Source organism: Schistocerca americana, chromosome 6 (genome assembly GCF_021461395.2).
Source record: "Schistocerca americana isolate TAMUIC-IGC-003095 chromosome 6, iqSchAmer2.1, whole genome shotgun sequence".
Classification (NCBI taxonomy): Eukaryota; Metazoa; Arthropoda; class Insecta; order Orthoptera; family Acrididae; genus Schistocerca; species Schistocerca americana.
Window position 1 is genome coordinate 299862078 of NC_060124.1, and position 15737 is coordinate 299877814.

General features: G+C 45.1%; 1 protein-coding gene across 1 annotated transcript in view; it reads right to left on the reverse strand.

Annotated features, from left to right (window-relative positions):
* The window catches only part of LOC124619814 (luciferin sulfotransferase-like), an 80796-nt gene that overhangs the window by 48779 nt on the left and 16280 nt on the right, over nucleotides 1-15737 (reverse strand). The window contains exon 2 of the mRNA XM_047146410.1: nucleotides 5980-6158. Within this exon, the coding sequence (XP_047002366.1) occupies nucleotides 5980-6151 (172 nt within the window). The 5' untranslated portion in view covers nucleotides 6152-6158. The remainder of the gene's footprint in view (nucleotides 1-5979; nucleotides 6159-15737) is intronic.

Consider the following 15737-nt stretch of genomic DNA (forward strand, 5'->3'; position numbering starts at 1 on the left):
ATAAAACGTGCAAGATGCTTGGGACAGTCTATCTCAGGATGCCATTCGGCACCTTTATGATCGTTTGCGTGTCAGAATATGCCAACATTGCCGCCAATGAGGCAGTGTTGGTGGGGTACATTGTTTATTGATGCTCACGTTTGGGCACCCTTTACTGTGACATGTATGTCTCATGGGTGTGGCCGAGCGCTTCTAGGCGCTTCAGTCTGGAAACGCGTGACCGCTACAGTCGCAGGTTCGAATCCTGCCTCGGGCATGGGCGTGTGTGCTGTCCTTAGGTTAGTTAGGTTTAATTAATTCTAAGTTCTAGGCGACTGATGACCTCAGAAGTTAAGTCCCATAGTGCTCAGAACCATTTCTGTATGTCTCATCTTGTCTGAAATTGTTATCATATATCCGAAAATGACGAACTACCTGTCCCATCTCTTATCAATAATATGACCTTGTCGTTGAGGGTGCTGAAATTTTTTGCCAGCAGTGTATATAACTAACCAACTAACCCAGTTTATGGTTCATGGTTTATAGTCCATGATCCACATATCCAGTTGCTGTTGTCTATGAGACTGCTTCCAGGTGTAACAAAATTCCTGCCATAATTCAGTCATTAACAGGTATATCCTTTGTTTAAGGTGGGGCTGGGGGTGGGGGTGAAGGTGGTAGTGGAGTCGTAAAGCGCGTGTTTGAAAACGAATAGGTCATGGAACAGAATTTCACTCGGAACACGGATTTTTCGGTCTTGGTTTTAACCTAGCCTTCACCTGCCGACGATGTGAAAAGTCGCCAGAAAAGACACCTGGTTTGGATTTCACGTTAAACTACAGGTTTCCGGTTAGATAACTGGGATAGGTTCAGTTGGTGGTAAGGCAGGTGGTAGTCGTCAATTTATTGGTAGAATACTCAGGAAATGCCATCAATCTACAAACGAGATTGCTTACAGATCACTCATGCGATCGGTTCCAGAATATTGCTCAAGTGTGTGGGACATATTCCAAATAGGACTAACACAGGATACTGAACGTATACACTGAAGGGCAATACGAATGGTGACACATTTCTTTGACCTGAGGGCGAGTGTCACAGAGATGATCGAAAGCTAAACTGGAAGACTCTTGAAGATAGACGTAAAGAATCGCAAGAAAGACTACTAACAAAGCTCCAAAAATCGACTTTAGATGATGACTCTACGAATGTACATTATATGATCAAAAGTATCCGGACACCCGAAAAATATACGTTTTTCGTATTAGATGCATAGTGCTGCCACCTACTGCCAGGTACTCCATATCAGCGACCTCAGTAGTCATCATACATCGTGAGAGAGCAGAATGGGGCGCTCCGCGGAATTAACGGACTTCGAACGTGGTCAGGTGATTGGGTGTGACTTGTTTCTTACGGCCTTACGCGAGATTTCCACACTCCTAAACATCCCTAGATCCACGTGAAGGGACACGTATAGTACAAAAGTGTACTGACCGACCTCGTCTGTTGACTGACAGAGACACCCGAGAGGGTTGAAAAATGGCTCTGAGCACTATGGGACTCAACGTCTGAGGTCATCAGCCCCGTAGAACTTAGAACTACTTAAACCTAACTAACCTAAGGACATCACAAACATCCATGCCCGAGGCAGGATTCGAACCTGTGACCGTAGCGGTCGCGCGGATCCAGACTGAAGCGCCTAGAACCGCTCGGCCACCCCGGCCGGCCCCGACGGTTGAAGGGGGTCGTAATGTGTAATAGGCAAATCATCACACAGGAATTCCAAACTGCAGTAGCATCCTCTGCAAGTACTATGACAGTTAGGTGGAAGGTGAGAAAACTTGGATTTCATAGTCAAGCGGCTGCTCATAAGCCAAACGACGCCTCGCTTGGTGTAAGGAGAGTAAACAACGGACGATTGAACAGTAGAAAAACGTTGTGTGGAGTGACTGATCACGGCACACAGTGTGACGATCCGATGACAGGGTGTGGGTATGGCGAATGCCCGGTGAACGTCGTCTTCCAGCGTGTGTACTGCCAACAGTAAAATTCGGAGGAGTAGGTGTTGTAGTGAGGTCTGGTTTTCGTGGAGGGGGCTTGCACCCCTTGTTGTTTTGCGTGGATCTATCACAGCACAGGCCTTCATTGATGTTTTAAGTACCTTCTTGCTTCCAACTGTTGAAGAGCAATTCGGCTACGGTAATTGCATCTTTCAACACGATCGATCACCTGTTCATAATGCACCGCATGTGGCGGAGTGGTTACACGACAATAACATCCCTGTAACGGACTGGCCTGCACAGAGTCCTGACCTCTATCCTATAGAACACCTTCTGGATGTTTTGGAAATCCGACTTTGTGCCAGGCCTGCCTGACCGACATCGATACCTGTCCTCAGTGCAGCACTCCGTGAAGAATGAGCTGCCATTCCCCAAGAAACCTTCCAGCACCTCATTGAACAGATGCCTGCGAGAGTGGAAGATGTCATCAAAGCTAATGGTGGACCAACACGACACTGAATTCAAGCATTACCATGGAGGGCGCCACGAACTTGTAACTCATTTTCAACCAACGTTTGATCACATAGTGTACTACAACGCCCTACGTATCGCTGACGTACGGATTGTGAGGACAAGAACTGAATAATTACAGCAAACACTGAATCATTCATTCAGTTATTCTTCCCGTACTCCATACGTGAACAGGAAGCAGCACTAATAACTGGTACATGTTACGGTCGCGGGTTCGAATCCTGGCTCGGGCATGGATGTGTGTGATGTCCTTAGGATAGTTAGGTTTAAGTATTTCTAAGTCAAGGGGCTGATGGCCTCAGTTGTTAAGTCCCACAGTGCTTAGAGGCATTTGATCCATTTAACTGGTACGATAGGCCGTATCCTCTGCCATGCACATTGCGGTGGTTTGCGAAATATGGATAGAGATGTAGATGTAGAGGAAGAATGCCTTAGGCTTTTCTCTAGCCGCCGCTGTTGCGAGTTGCTCCCTTGGCCTTAATGAAAATCGCTGGTAACGAGGCCGCCTCACAGAGACTTCCTTGTACGCGCGTGTGACGAGCGTCTGTCGTCGGCAGCGGCCGGGTGGCGACGCCGCGCCGTCGCTGCACACGCCGACCCACTTACCGAAGCCGCGCGGACCACGTCAAAGCGAGCCGCTTCCTCTGTGGCGCGGCGCACTGCGCTCACAGCCCCGACGCGCTCTCATTGCGGTCGTTAAATGTCATCGCCCAAGAAGTTCATCTGTTGGAAAGGAGAGCACCAGCGGCTTGTTTCGTCGTGCTAAATATACAAAGGGTATAAGTGTTCGCATAAATATTTTAATATAAAAAGCTTTCCTGGTATTCTGCAAGTAGTATTTATTTAACCACAACTCGGTTTTCAGATTACTTGGTCATCATGAACATACATAAAAGAGATGCAGGTGGTAGTGTTTACTAAGGAAAGCTTGGCATAGTTAGTTGTCTGTTCCATCAGTCATTTGCACGATATCCCTATCCACTACCTTTCACACACAATAATAATAGAGATTCTTCTACGAAATAAAAGGAGTTGTCAGAACAAACTTTTTCTGTTTGTTTTGAAATTTTACTTTTCTTCCTATCAGATATTTTAAATCACCGAGTTAGTGATCAAAAACTGTTGTTGCAGCATTATGCACCCCTTTATGAAATGAAAACAACCTTAGTGTGGCGTAACGAATTTCATTTTTCCTTCACGTATTGTAATTCTGCACGCCACTTCTTCTTTTGAACTGCTCTTGATTATTTACAGCAAACTTCATGAGGTAACAAGTATATTGGTAGCAGTTTCCTATGGGACCAAACTGTTGAGGTCATCGGTCTCTTGGCTTACTCACTAGTTAATCTAAACTTAAACTAGCTTACGCTACGGACAACACACACACGCACACACACACACACTCACCCATGCCCGAGGGAGAACTCGAACCTCTGACGGGTGGAGCCGCGTGAATCGTGGCAAGGTGCCTGACACCGCGCGGCGACTCAGCGCGGTGGTAATAAGTATAATGTGGAGCAGTAGTCAAATAACCAACTCCATAAACGGATAGCTATACGATGTTCATTGGTGAGCATCGCAAATTAATCTTACTGCAGGTTTCTGAGTAACGAAGACTTTCTTCTTTGGAAATGAGTTACCTCAGAATAATATTCTATACGACATTATTGAATGACATGACTGCAGCCATCAAGTTTATTGTTAGTTTTTTATTATCTTTCAAATGAAAATATGTTTAAGATTTTTTTGATATTACATTTCTATGAGGACCATCTGAGCTGGAATCTATGGAAGGTACGTTAGCATATGTCTCTTTTTCATCTAAGCCCGATAAACCTTTGCGCATACGTGTTGCGCAGTGTCTCTGGTATGTCCGTCGATCGCGTCATATCGCACTTTCCAGTTCTGAGCGCATAATGAGCACGTAAAGATCCATAGAAGAATATAGTGTCTCTCGCCAATGTGAAATGCGTGATGTCTTCGATTTGTCCGTGATGAGGGTTTCCTCCTGATTTCCATGCAGCCACAGAACATAACTGTCATGGGTGACAGCAAAGTGCCGGCCGTCTTGGCCGAGCGGTTCTAGGCGCTTCAGTCTGGAACCGGGCGACCGCTACAGTCACAGGTTCGAATCCTGCCTCGCGATTGAATGTGTGTGATGTCGTTAGGTTAGTTAGGTTTAAGTAGTTCTAAGTTCTAGGGGACTGATGACCTCAGATGTTAAAGTCCCATAGTGCTCAGAGCCATTTGAACCATTTTTGACAGCAAAGTGCGGCACCGATGCAGAACTTTTTAGCAGGGCGTACAGATATTCATGGTGCAGGCACTGAGGGAAGGAATCGAATGCCGATCAGTGACCAAATTTAGCAAGTGGATGAGGCGATTCGATAGGGTGATTCAGAAAACACAGGCGTTGTCCTTCTTTGTGACAACCTTCTGTTGCACACTGCAGCAACAACAATAACGCTCCTGCTTCGAAGAGAGGTGTTTGGTCACCCACCATTGAACCCAGTCTTGGTTCTTTCAGATTTTAATCTCTTTGCCCACATGAACCGCTGGCTATGAGGACAGCATTTTGACACAGACAGCAAGCTGGCGAACCGAGTAGAGAACTAGAATGAAATTTTCGCTCTACAGCGGAGTGTGCGCTGATATGAAACTTCCTGGCGGATTAAAACTGTGCACCGGACCGAGACTCGAACTCGTGACCTTTGCCTTTGCGAAGGTAGGAGACGAGATACTGGCGGAATTAAAGCTGTGAGGACGGGGCGTGAGTCGTGCTTGGGTAGTTCAGTTGGTAGAGCACTTGCCCGCGAAAGGCGAAGGTCCCGAGTTCGTGTCTCGTTCCGGCACACAGTTTTAATTTGCCAGGAAGTTTCAGAGTAGAAAACTGTCCGAAAGCACAGGCACCTGCCTTCTACGAAGAGGTTATTGTAAGGTTGGTTCCACGAGGCGACAAATGTCTACATCGGAGAGGCGGCCATGTAGAGAAGTAACTGGATCTAGCTAAGCGTTGAAATTAAAACATTTTTTATGTTCACCGGGGTTTCCATTGCACGATTGACGGGACTTTGAAAAAAAAGTAGCCCTCATGTGTACTGTGTATTCTTGTTTTATGACGTGTCTTGTATCTATATCACTGTGGATCTATGGAATGAAAAGTACATCTAATCTAATGTAGTCTAATCTTCTTCATCGAACGTCTGGGCTTTTATGGGTAGGTTGGCCTGGCCTGGGTGTTCCGTCGGCTGATGATAATGGCATGGCAGTTACTGCTTTGGAAACCAGGCGTCTCTTCCGGGTCCAGGCGAATTAAGGCCGTTATGAAGGTTGAAGATAGTCTTCCTTCACACGTAGCGCAATGCAGTGGACCCATCAGCGAACTTCGACTGCATATTTCACTTATGTCTAACCAAATGCTTGGTCACATGGCGAGATCTGTAAATGTATTGAGTGATGGATTACTCACCACACTTGGGGAATGAGACGACCCACACGTCGTCGGAACGCACCTCGAAGTCTGAGAGGCAGGTCCAGTTGCGGCGGTAGTGGTCAGTGACGATGCAGCGCGAAGGGTCGGCCCTCCACAGCACCACCTTCCCGTTAAGTTCTCTCACTGGCTCGAAGTGCATCGCGCCCATGTGCTGTCTGACAAATAAATCCTCTCTGAAGACGTTTTCAGGAGTATACTGGCGGTATAGTTGTGACGTCAGCGTTATGGCCGATTCACACTTGAGGAAACAGAACTGGACGGAACGGAACGTCAAAATATTCCACAATGCATTTCAAATGGTGGCATTCACACACGCCGGAACGTCATCTCCCAATCGGAAGTTAACCTAATTTCTCCACGCTCACTCGTGCTATAGTAGTGTATTTCGTGCTTCTGCATATTTCAGTGTTTATTATACAGGGTGTCCGAAAAGTATTTCCCTGATTACATAAATTGATAACTCAGGCTAGAAGTAAGATACAAATATGAAACTGGTGTCTAATTGTTTACAAACTATCAAAGTTTTTTTCACACATCAGTAAACTTCCACATCGTTCAGGCCTTGTTGCCCAATGACAAGTACACGTTGATATGATTTTGCGGTCGAAATGCTATCACGTATTGGAGACGATGATGGTTATCTCAGACGAATTGCCTTTTCCGACGAAGTGACCTTTTTTGTCAGTGGCGTAGTGAATCGCCGTAATGTGCGCATTTAGGATTCACAACCCCCTGGCGAGATCATGGAGTGCACCAGAGGCAGTCCAAAGGTGAATGTTTGGTGCGCGCTATCGCACGATCGAATTACCGGGATATTCTTCTTCGCTGAGGTTACCATCACATCTGCAGTGTATCTGGACATGTTGCAACTGTATGCTGTTCCTCAGCCGCTTCAGTATCACCCCGATGTCTTGTTTCAGCAAGACGGTGCACCGCCTCATTGGGGTTTGCACGTCCGTGCCTATCTCGATATGACCATTCCTGGGCGATGGATTGGTCATGATGGGCCAACGGTTTGGCCTCCACACTCTCCTGACATAACCCCATTAGACTTCTTTTTATGGGGTTATGTAAAGGGCGAGGTCTACCGAACACATGTACCGGATCTTGAAACCCTGCGGCAACGGATAACCACAGTGATGTTGGCTAATGTGTGGACGGAAATTAAATATCGCCTAGATGAGCTACGTGCTACCAAGGGTGCTCATGTGAAAGTTTACTGATGTGTGAAAAAAACTTTGTTTGTTTGTAAACAATTAGACACCAGTTCCATATTTGTATCTTACTTTTAGCCTGAGTTATCAATTTATGTAATCAGGGAAACACTTTTCGGACACCCTGTATTACATTTGTTTTCGTACCTGCCAATACAGCGTGACAAGCGGCGCACTAGCTTCCCAGATAGAAAAGTGCGCCAGGCCAGGGTTGAATTAACGCGGCGCTTTAACGACCGTGGCTGGTGCGCCATCAGCCTAACCGAGGCTTTTTTAACTCACACTCTCTTTCACGAAACTGCTAACAAGGGAACCATAGAACTTTCCCTCACCGATTTGATTCGTTCCGACAGGGTGTGTAGCGCACGACTAGGCCTTCAACACAACACGTGAACGGGAAGGTGCAACTTTCAACCGTTTTCGAGAAAATTTAGTTTGAAAATTTTAGGCGTCCTCATTCACTTTGCATGGTTGGTATTACTCAATAATCTGCACCCGAACGAGTAAACGCTTAGCTTCCGTAAGCGTAAGGTTTCTGTATCGAATCTTGCCGACGGTACTTTTTCTTATTTATTCCGACGTAATGGTAACAACAGTTTTAATATGACTCAATTATCTATACCTAATGAATCATTTATTATCTTCGTGATCTTAGCCCTGAAAAATCAGATTCTTCTTCAAAATTTTGGAAGTACTTTCCTACTCATCGCGAGCCCGTTTTAACCGCATTCGTACGCGAGGAAAGAACTTTTTGTTTTGCTTCTCGGTTTGCGGGGAGTACAAACGAATCCAGGTTTGTACGGCTAACGTGTCTGCGGATCTGCTAACGTTAAGTGTTAAAGTGTTTCCTCCACGACATACACTGCTGGCACAGTTCTGAGACGTTTATTTTTACAAGTAGGTGTAGAACCTGTGCGTATATCATCGAACGGAATAGTGAGTTAGCTTGTAAATCAGTTCGCTTACAAATTCAGTCAGTCGCCTATCGTCAATTGCCTGCACCTACATTCGGTGATATGCTGCAATATGCGTGGTATGCTGCGAAATTTTGATGATGACGGAGGACCGTTCCTGAATGTAAACCAAGTTTGTTTTGTAATATGTTGTTGTTGTTGTGGCCTTCAGTCCTGAGACTGGTTTGATGCAGCTCTCCATGCTACTCTATCCTGTGCAAGCTTCTTCATCTCCCAGTACCTACTGCAACCTACATCCTTCTGAATCTGCTTAGTGTATTCATCTCTTGGTCTTCCTCTACGATTTTTACCCTCCACGATGCCCTCCAATACTAAATTGGTGATCCCTCGATGTCTCAGAACATGTCCTACCAAACGATCCCTTCTTCTAGTCAAATTGTGCCACAAACTACTCTTCTCCCCAATTCTATTCAATACCTCCTCATTAGTTATGTGATCTGCCCATCTAACCTTCAGCATTCTTCTGTAGCACCACATTTCGAAATCTTCTATTCTCTTCTTGTCCAAACTACTTAACGTCCACATTTCACTTCCATACATGGCTACACTCCATACAAATACTTTCAGAAACGACTTCCTGACACTTAAATCTATACTCGATGTTAACAAGTTTTTCTTCTTCAGAAACGCTTTCCTTGCCATTGACAGTCTACATTTTATATCCTCTCTACTCCGACCATCATCAGTTATTTTGCTCCCCAAATAGCATAACTCCTTTACTACTTTAAGTGTCTCATTTCCTAATCTAATTCCCTCAGCATCACCCGACTCAATTCGATTACATTCCATTATCCTCGTTTTGCTTTTGTTGATGTTCATCTTATACACTCCTTCCAAGACAATGTCCATTCCGTTCAATTGCTCTTCCAAGTCCTTTGCTGTCTCTGACAGAATGACAATGTAATCGGCGAACCTCAAAGTTTTTATTTCTTCTCCATGGATTTTAATACCTACTCCGAACTTTTCTTTTGTTTCCTTTATTGCTTGCTCAATATACAGATTGAACAACATTGGGGAGAGGCTACAACCCTGTCTCACACCCTTCCCAACCACTGCTTCCCTTTCATACCCCTCGACTCTTATCACTGTCATCTGCTTTCTGTACAAATTGTAAATAGCCTTTCGCTCCCTGCGTTTTACCCCTGCCACCTTCAGAATTTGAAAGAGAGTATTCCAGTCAACATTGTCAAAAGCTCTCTCTAAGTCTACAAGTGCTAGAAACGTAGGTTTGCCTTTCCTTAATCTTTCTTCTAAGATAAGCCGTAGGGTCAGTATTGCCTCACGTGTTCCAACATTTCTACGGAATCCATACTGATCTTCCCCGAGGTCGGCTTCTATCAGTTTTTCCATTCGCCTGAAAAGAATTCGCGTTAGTATTTTGCAGCTGTGACTTATTAAACTGATAGTTCGGTAATTTTCACATCTGTCAACACCTGCTTTCTTTGGGATTGGAATTATTATATTCTTCTTGAAGTCTGAGGGTATTTCGCCTGTCTCATACATCTTGCTCACCAGATGGTAGAGTTTTGTCAGGACTGGCTCTCCCAAGGCCGTCAGTGGTTCTAATGGAATGTTGTCTCTTCCCGGGGCCTTTTTTCGACTCAGGTCTTTCAGTGCTCTGTCAAACTCTTCACGTAGTATCGTATCTCCCGTTTCATCTTCATCTACATCTTCTTCCATTTCCATAATATAGTCCTGAAGTACATCGCCCTTGTATAGACCCTCTATATACTCTTTCCACCTTTCTGCTTTCCCTTCTTTGCTTAGAACTGGGTTTCCATCAAAGCTCTTGATATTTATGCAAGTGATTCTCCTTTCTCCAAAGGTCTCTTTAATTTTTTTGTAGGCAGTATCTATCTTACCCCTAGTGAGATAAACCTCTACATCCTTACATTTTTCCTCTAGCCATCCCTGCTTAGCCATTTTGCACTTCCTATCGATATTATTTTTGAGACGCTTGTATTCCTTTTTCCCTGCTTCATTTACTGCATTTTTATATTTTCTCCTTTCATCAATTAAATTCAATATTTCATCTGTTACCCAAGGGTTTCTACTAGCCCTCGTCTTTTTACCTATTTGATCCTCTGCTGCCTTCACTATTTCATTCCTCAAAGTTACCCATTTTTCTTCTACTGTATTTCTTTCCCCCACTCCTGTCAATTGTTCCCTTATGCTCTCCCTGAAACTCTGTACAACCCTTGGTTCTTTCAGTTTATCCAGGTCCCATCTCCTTAAATTCCCACCTTTTTGCAGTTTCTTCAGTTTTAATCTACAGTTAATAAACAACAGATTGTGGTCAGAGTCCACATCTGCCCCTGGAAATGTCTTACAATTTATAACCTGGTTCCTAAATCTCTGTCTTACCATTATGTAATCTATCTGATACCTTTTAGTATCTCCAGGGTTCTTCCATGTATACAACCTTCTTTCATGATTCTTAAACCAAGTGTTAGCTATGATTAAGTTATGGTCTGCGCAAAATTCTACCAGACGGCTTCCTCTTTCATTTCTTACCCCCAATCCATATTCACCTATTATGTTTCCTTCTCTCCCTTTTCCTGCGCTTGAATTCCAGTCACCCATGACTACTAAATTTTCGTCTCCCTTCACTACCTGAATAATTTCTTTTATCTCATCATACATTTCATCAATTTCTTCGTCATCTGCAGAGCTAGTTGGCATATAAACTTGTACTACTGTAGTAGGCGTGGGCTTCGTATCTATCTTGGCCACAATAATGCGTTCACTATGCTGTTTGTAGTAGCTTACCCGTACCCCTATTTTTTTTTATTCATTATCAAACCTACTCCTGCATTACCCCTATTTGATTTTGTATTTATAACCCTGTATTCACCTGACCAAATAGGCACAGATAAAATCATGCACATGCCAAAATTCTGCATTCACTACGTGTACTCTACGCACCAATTATTATTCTGTTCCGTGTCTCTACAATCATTAACATCCTGATTTGTGCAGTACTCCTTATTATAGGTATTTGTCGCTGATGTAGTTACAATTAGATAAATTAAATGGCTGTACTGATTCGACTGAAGGTTCTCGTGTACCCTTTTTTATTTACAATCTCCTTACGAAAAAAATGAAAATAATATATGATTCATTAAATATTGATAATTTACACAAGCATAACAAATCTGTTGTTACAATTACGCGGGAATGAAGGAAAAAGGTGCCGACAGGGAGATTCGACCCAGAGGCCTCGTCGTATAAAAATAAACGCTTACCAGCTCGATTCCGGACGTCTTGAATGCTAGCGACCACACAAAGTATACAAGCACACATGAAATTTTCAAACTCAAACTCAATTTTCTCGAAAACAACTGAGAGTTGCGTGTTCCTGTTTACATACACTCCTGGAAATGGAAAAAAGAACACATTGACACCGGTGTGTCAGACCCACCATACTTGCTCCGGACACTGCGAGAGGGCTGTACAAGCAATGATCACACGCACGGCACAGCGGACACACTAGGAACCGCGGTGTTGGCCGTCGAATGGCGCTAGCTGCGCAGCATTTGTGCACCGCCGCCGTCAGTGTCAGCCAGTTTGCCGTGGCATACGGAGCTCCATCGCAGTCTTTAACACTGGTAGCATGCCGCGACAGCGTGGACGTGAACCGCATGTGCACTTGACGGACTTTGAGCGAGGGCGTATAGTGGGCATGCGGGAGGCCGGGTGGACGTACCGCCGAATTGCTCAACACGTGGGGCGTGAGGTCTCCACAGTACATCGATGTTGTCGCCAGTGGTCGGCGGAAGGTGCACGTGCCCGTCGACCTGGGACCGGACCGCAGCGACGCACGGATGCACGCCAAGACCGTAGGATCCTACGCAGTGCCGTAGGGGACCGCACCGCCACTTCCCAGCAAATTAGGGACACTGTTGCTCCTGGGGTATCGGCGAGGACCATTCGCAACCGTCTCCATGAAGCTGGGCTACGGTCCCGCACACCGTTAGGCCGTCTTCCGCTCACGCCCCAACATCGTGCAGCCCGCCTCCAGTGGTGTCGCGACAGGCGTGAATGGAGGGACGAATGGAGACGTGTCGTCATCAGCGATGAGAGTCCCTTCTGCCTTGGTGCCAATGATGGTCGTATGCGTGTTTGGCGCCGTGCAGGTGAGCGCCACAATCAGGACTGCATACGACCGAGGCACACAGGGCCAACACCCGGCATCATGGTGTGGGGAGCGATCTCCTACACTGGCCGTACACCACTGGTAATCGTCGAGGGGACACTGAATAGTGCACGGTACATCCAAACCGTCATCGAACCCATCGTTCTACCATTCCTAGACCGGCAAGGGAACATGCTGTTCCAACAGGACAATGCACGTCCGCATGTATCCCGTGCCACCCAACGTGCTCTAGAAGGTGTAAGTCAACTACCCTGGCCAGCAAGATCTCCGGATCTGTCCCCCATTGAGCATGTTTGGGACTGGATGAAGCGTCGTCTCACGCGGTCTGCACGTCCAGCACGAACGCTGGTCCAACTGAGGCGCCAGGTGAAAATGGCATGGCAAGCCGTTCCACAGGACTAAATCCAGCATCTCTAAGATCGTCTCCATGGGAGAATAGCAACCTGCATTGCTGCGAAAGGTGGATATACACTGTACTAGTGCCGACATTGTGCATGCTCTGTTGCCTGTGTCTATGTGCCTGTGGTTCTGTCAGTGTGATCATGTGATGTATCTGACCCCAGGAATGTGTCAATAAAGTTTCCCCTTCCTGGGACAATGAATTCACGGTGTTCTTATTTCAATTTCCAGGAGTGTATATTGAAGTCCTACTCGTGTCTACACGTTCTGTCAATATGAACTCGGTGTGCGGAAGTTTCTACGGTCACCTTGTAAGCTGGCCCACACTTCCCGCCTCACACAATACGGTACGCAAACAGTCAAAATTCGATCACACACGGAACAATTACAGAGTTCACAAACAAGTGAGCCACACGACTTCCCTCCCTTAGGTAACTAACGATTGCGGCGAGAGAAAGTCAACTAAAATATGTTTTTTGACATAACGTGAGTTCAGTGGAGCCCGTCCTGGATAGGATAAACGAAAACGAAAAGAAAAACAAATGCTTTGTTCTCGTGACGTAGTCAAGTGTTCTGTCACGACTTTCACATTTTTTCCGCGAGTTTTCTTCCACAAGAGACCCCACATATCTACGTAAAAGCGAAAGATGCTTTACATTTTGGAATACTTTTACACAGAAAAACTTACACCGTGCATAAATAGGAACACAGATTGGTGAAACAATTTTTTAGCAGTAAAAGAGTCTCCATTGGAAGGGAAATACATTTTTGGACGTTATTTGATGCTTAGAAAGCAAAAGCACGATGGATGAAGTAAGAAAGCTCTGTTTACTGCCTTATACTCATAGTTTGACGTGTATGTGTGTATAAAAGCACACTCAAATTTTCTGAAATGTTTGGCCGACGCTTCTCCTATTTTTACACTTTCTAGCAGTTTACCATAGAGACTTTATCGAGAGTCAGTTACGAAATATGATGTGCTTCTTAACAAACTTTATCACAGCTAGTTTCCTTATGCTGATACTAAATTCCAACTTTTTATATCACAAAAAAATGGTTCAAATGGCTCTGAGTACTATGGGACTTAATTTCTGATGTCATCAGTCCCCTAGAACTTAGAACTACTTAAACTTAACTAACCTAAGGACATCACCCACATCCATGCCCGAGGCAGAATTCGAACCTGCTACCATAGCGGTCGCGCGGTTCCAGACTGTAGCGCCTAGAACCGCTCGGCCACTCCGGCCGGCCTTTTATGTCACAGATATTATTCACAGCCTCAACTTTCAGCCTTCGGTACTGGGCTAACCGAGCGGACGTTCTCTCGACTCTGTCTTTTTCCCACCTGTCTCGTTTTCATTTCACTGCCCCTTATACAAGCCACCTCCTGCGCATCCACGATGCGTTTCACAGCGACGGCACGGATGTCCTAAGCCATCTAGATTTCTTCTTTGAATAGGCCGTATATGCACCAACACTGAATGAAATCGCACCAAGCGTTCCAGAGTAATGCTTTATAGTGCAGATGCCACAATGTGGCCTTCGGTAATGCCGACTAATACACGAGCATAGATAAGGACTACCAATCTCACTCGAACCCAGTCATGGCAACATTACTCAACATAACAAAGGAGAACTGTGAGCAACATACGACACAAAGCAAAGCGGAGTACATCAAGCATTGAGTGACAGCTGCCGTGCGATTGTTTGCTGATGTTGGCACTGCCGTAAACGAGGTATTCAGGACCGACTTCTACCGCTATCTAAAGCTGTCATAGTTTAAAACACCCCCCCCCCCTCCTCCAACAAAGACTGCCACATTAAAATGTGCCTTTCTATCACCTCATCTCCTCATAGTGGTTAAATGTCGTTGGGACTGGCATCAATCAGCGTAGTAGCCTCGAAAACAACTCGTATATAGTCGATACCAACGTCACTCGTTTCAGATTGTTTTTATATGTCACACGCTTCACAACCCCCAAGGATATCAGGTGAGCCTTATTACAAAAACTATAAACCCTTACATCGAGTACTTTTTTCTGCACGTACGTCACTAAATTTTAAAGATATTATAAGATCGATGCTAACTGTGTAAAAAAGCTATTCCAGTTCAGCAAACACAAATTTTTTCAAAATTTTGGCTTATTTTTCACAAGAGGGTAAATGTTGTTGTTGTGCTGTGTGGTTTTCAGTATGAAGACTGGTTTGATGCAGCTCTCCTCATTAGTCTATACTGTGCATAAGCCTCTTCATCGCTACATAACTACTGTAACCCACGTCCATTTCAACCCACTTAGTGTACTCAAGCCTTGATGCCCCGCTACAGCTTTTTACTCTAGACCCATCCTGACATTGCCAAATTGACGATTACTTGATACCTCAGCATGTCCCCAATCAACTGATCCCTTTTTTTGTGAATTCGTACCACCAATTCCGTATTTTCGCATTCGATTCAGTACCACTTCTTTAGTCACTAATTCTGTGCATCTAATTCTGTAGCATCTAATTCTGTAGCACTACATTTCAGAAGCTCCTATTCTCTTCTTGCGTGAACTGCTTATCGTTCACATTTCACTTATGCTCAAGGCAGCACTCCAAATACTTTCGGTAATACCCGTGGTGACAAGTGACTAACACTCGAAACCGGATTTTACGCTAGCGGCAGCCGTAACAGCTTCGGCTATCTGAGCACACTTTCCATTCAACCGACATTCTCAACATGTCTCACACTATGCACGTTGCGTACACCGTCCATTATCCTCACTGCTCGCAGCTTCGCCTGAATCCCACAAGAGTTTGGACGTAGTGTGCAGCCACACTGAATGAATCATTATCCTCCAGCAAACGTGTGCGTGTGTGTTTGTATATGTGTATGTGTATGAGTATGTGTGCGCATGCGCGTGTTCTTTTGGACATGTCCGAAACACACACACATATGTACATACAGGGTGGTCCATTGATAGTGGCCGGGCCAAATATAAACATCAAACG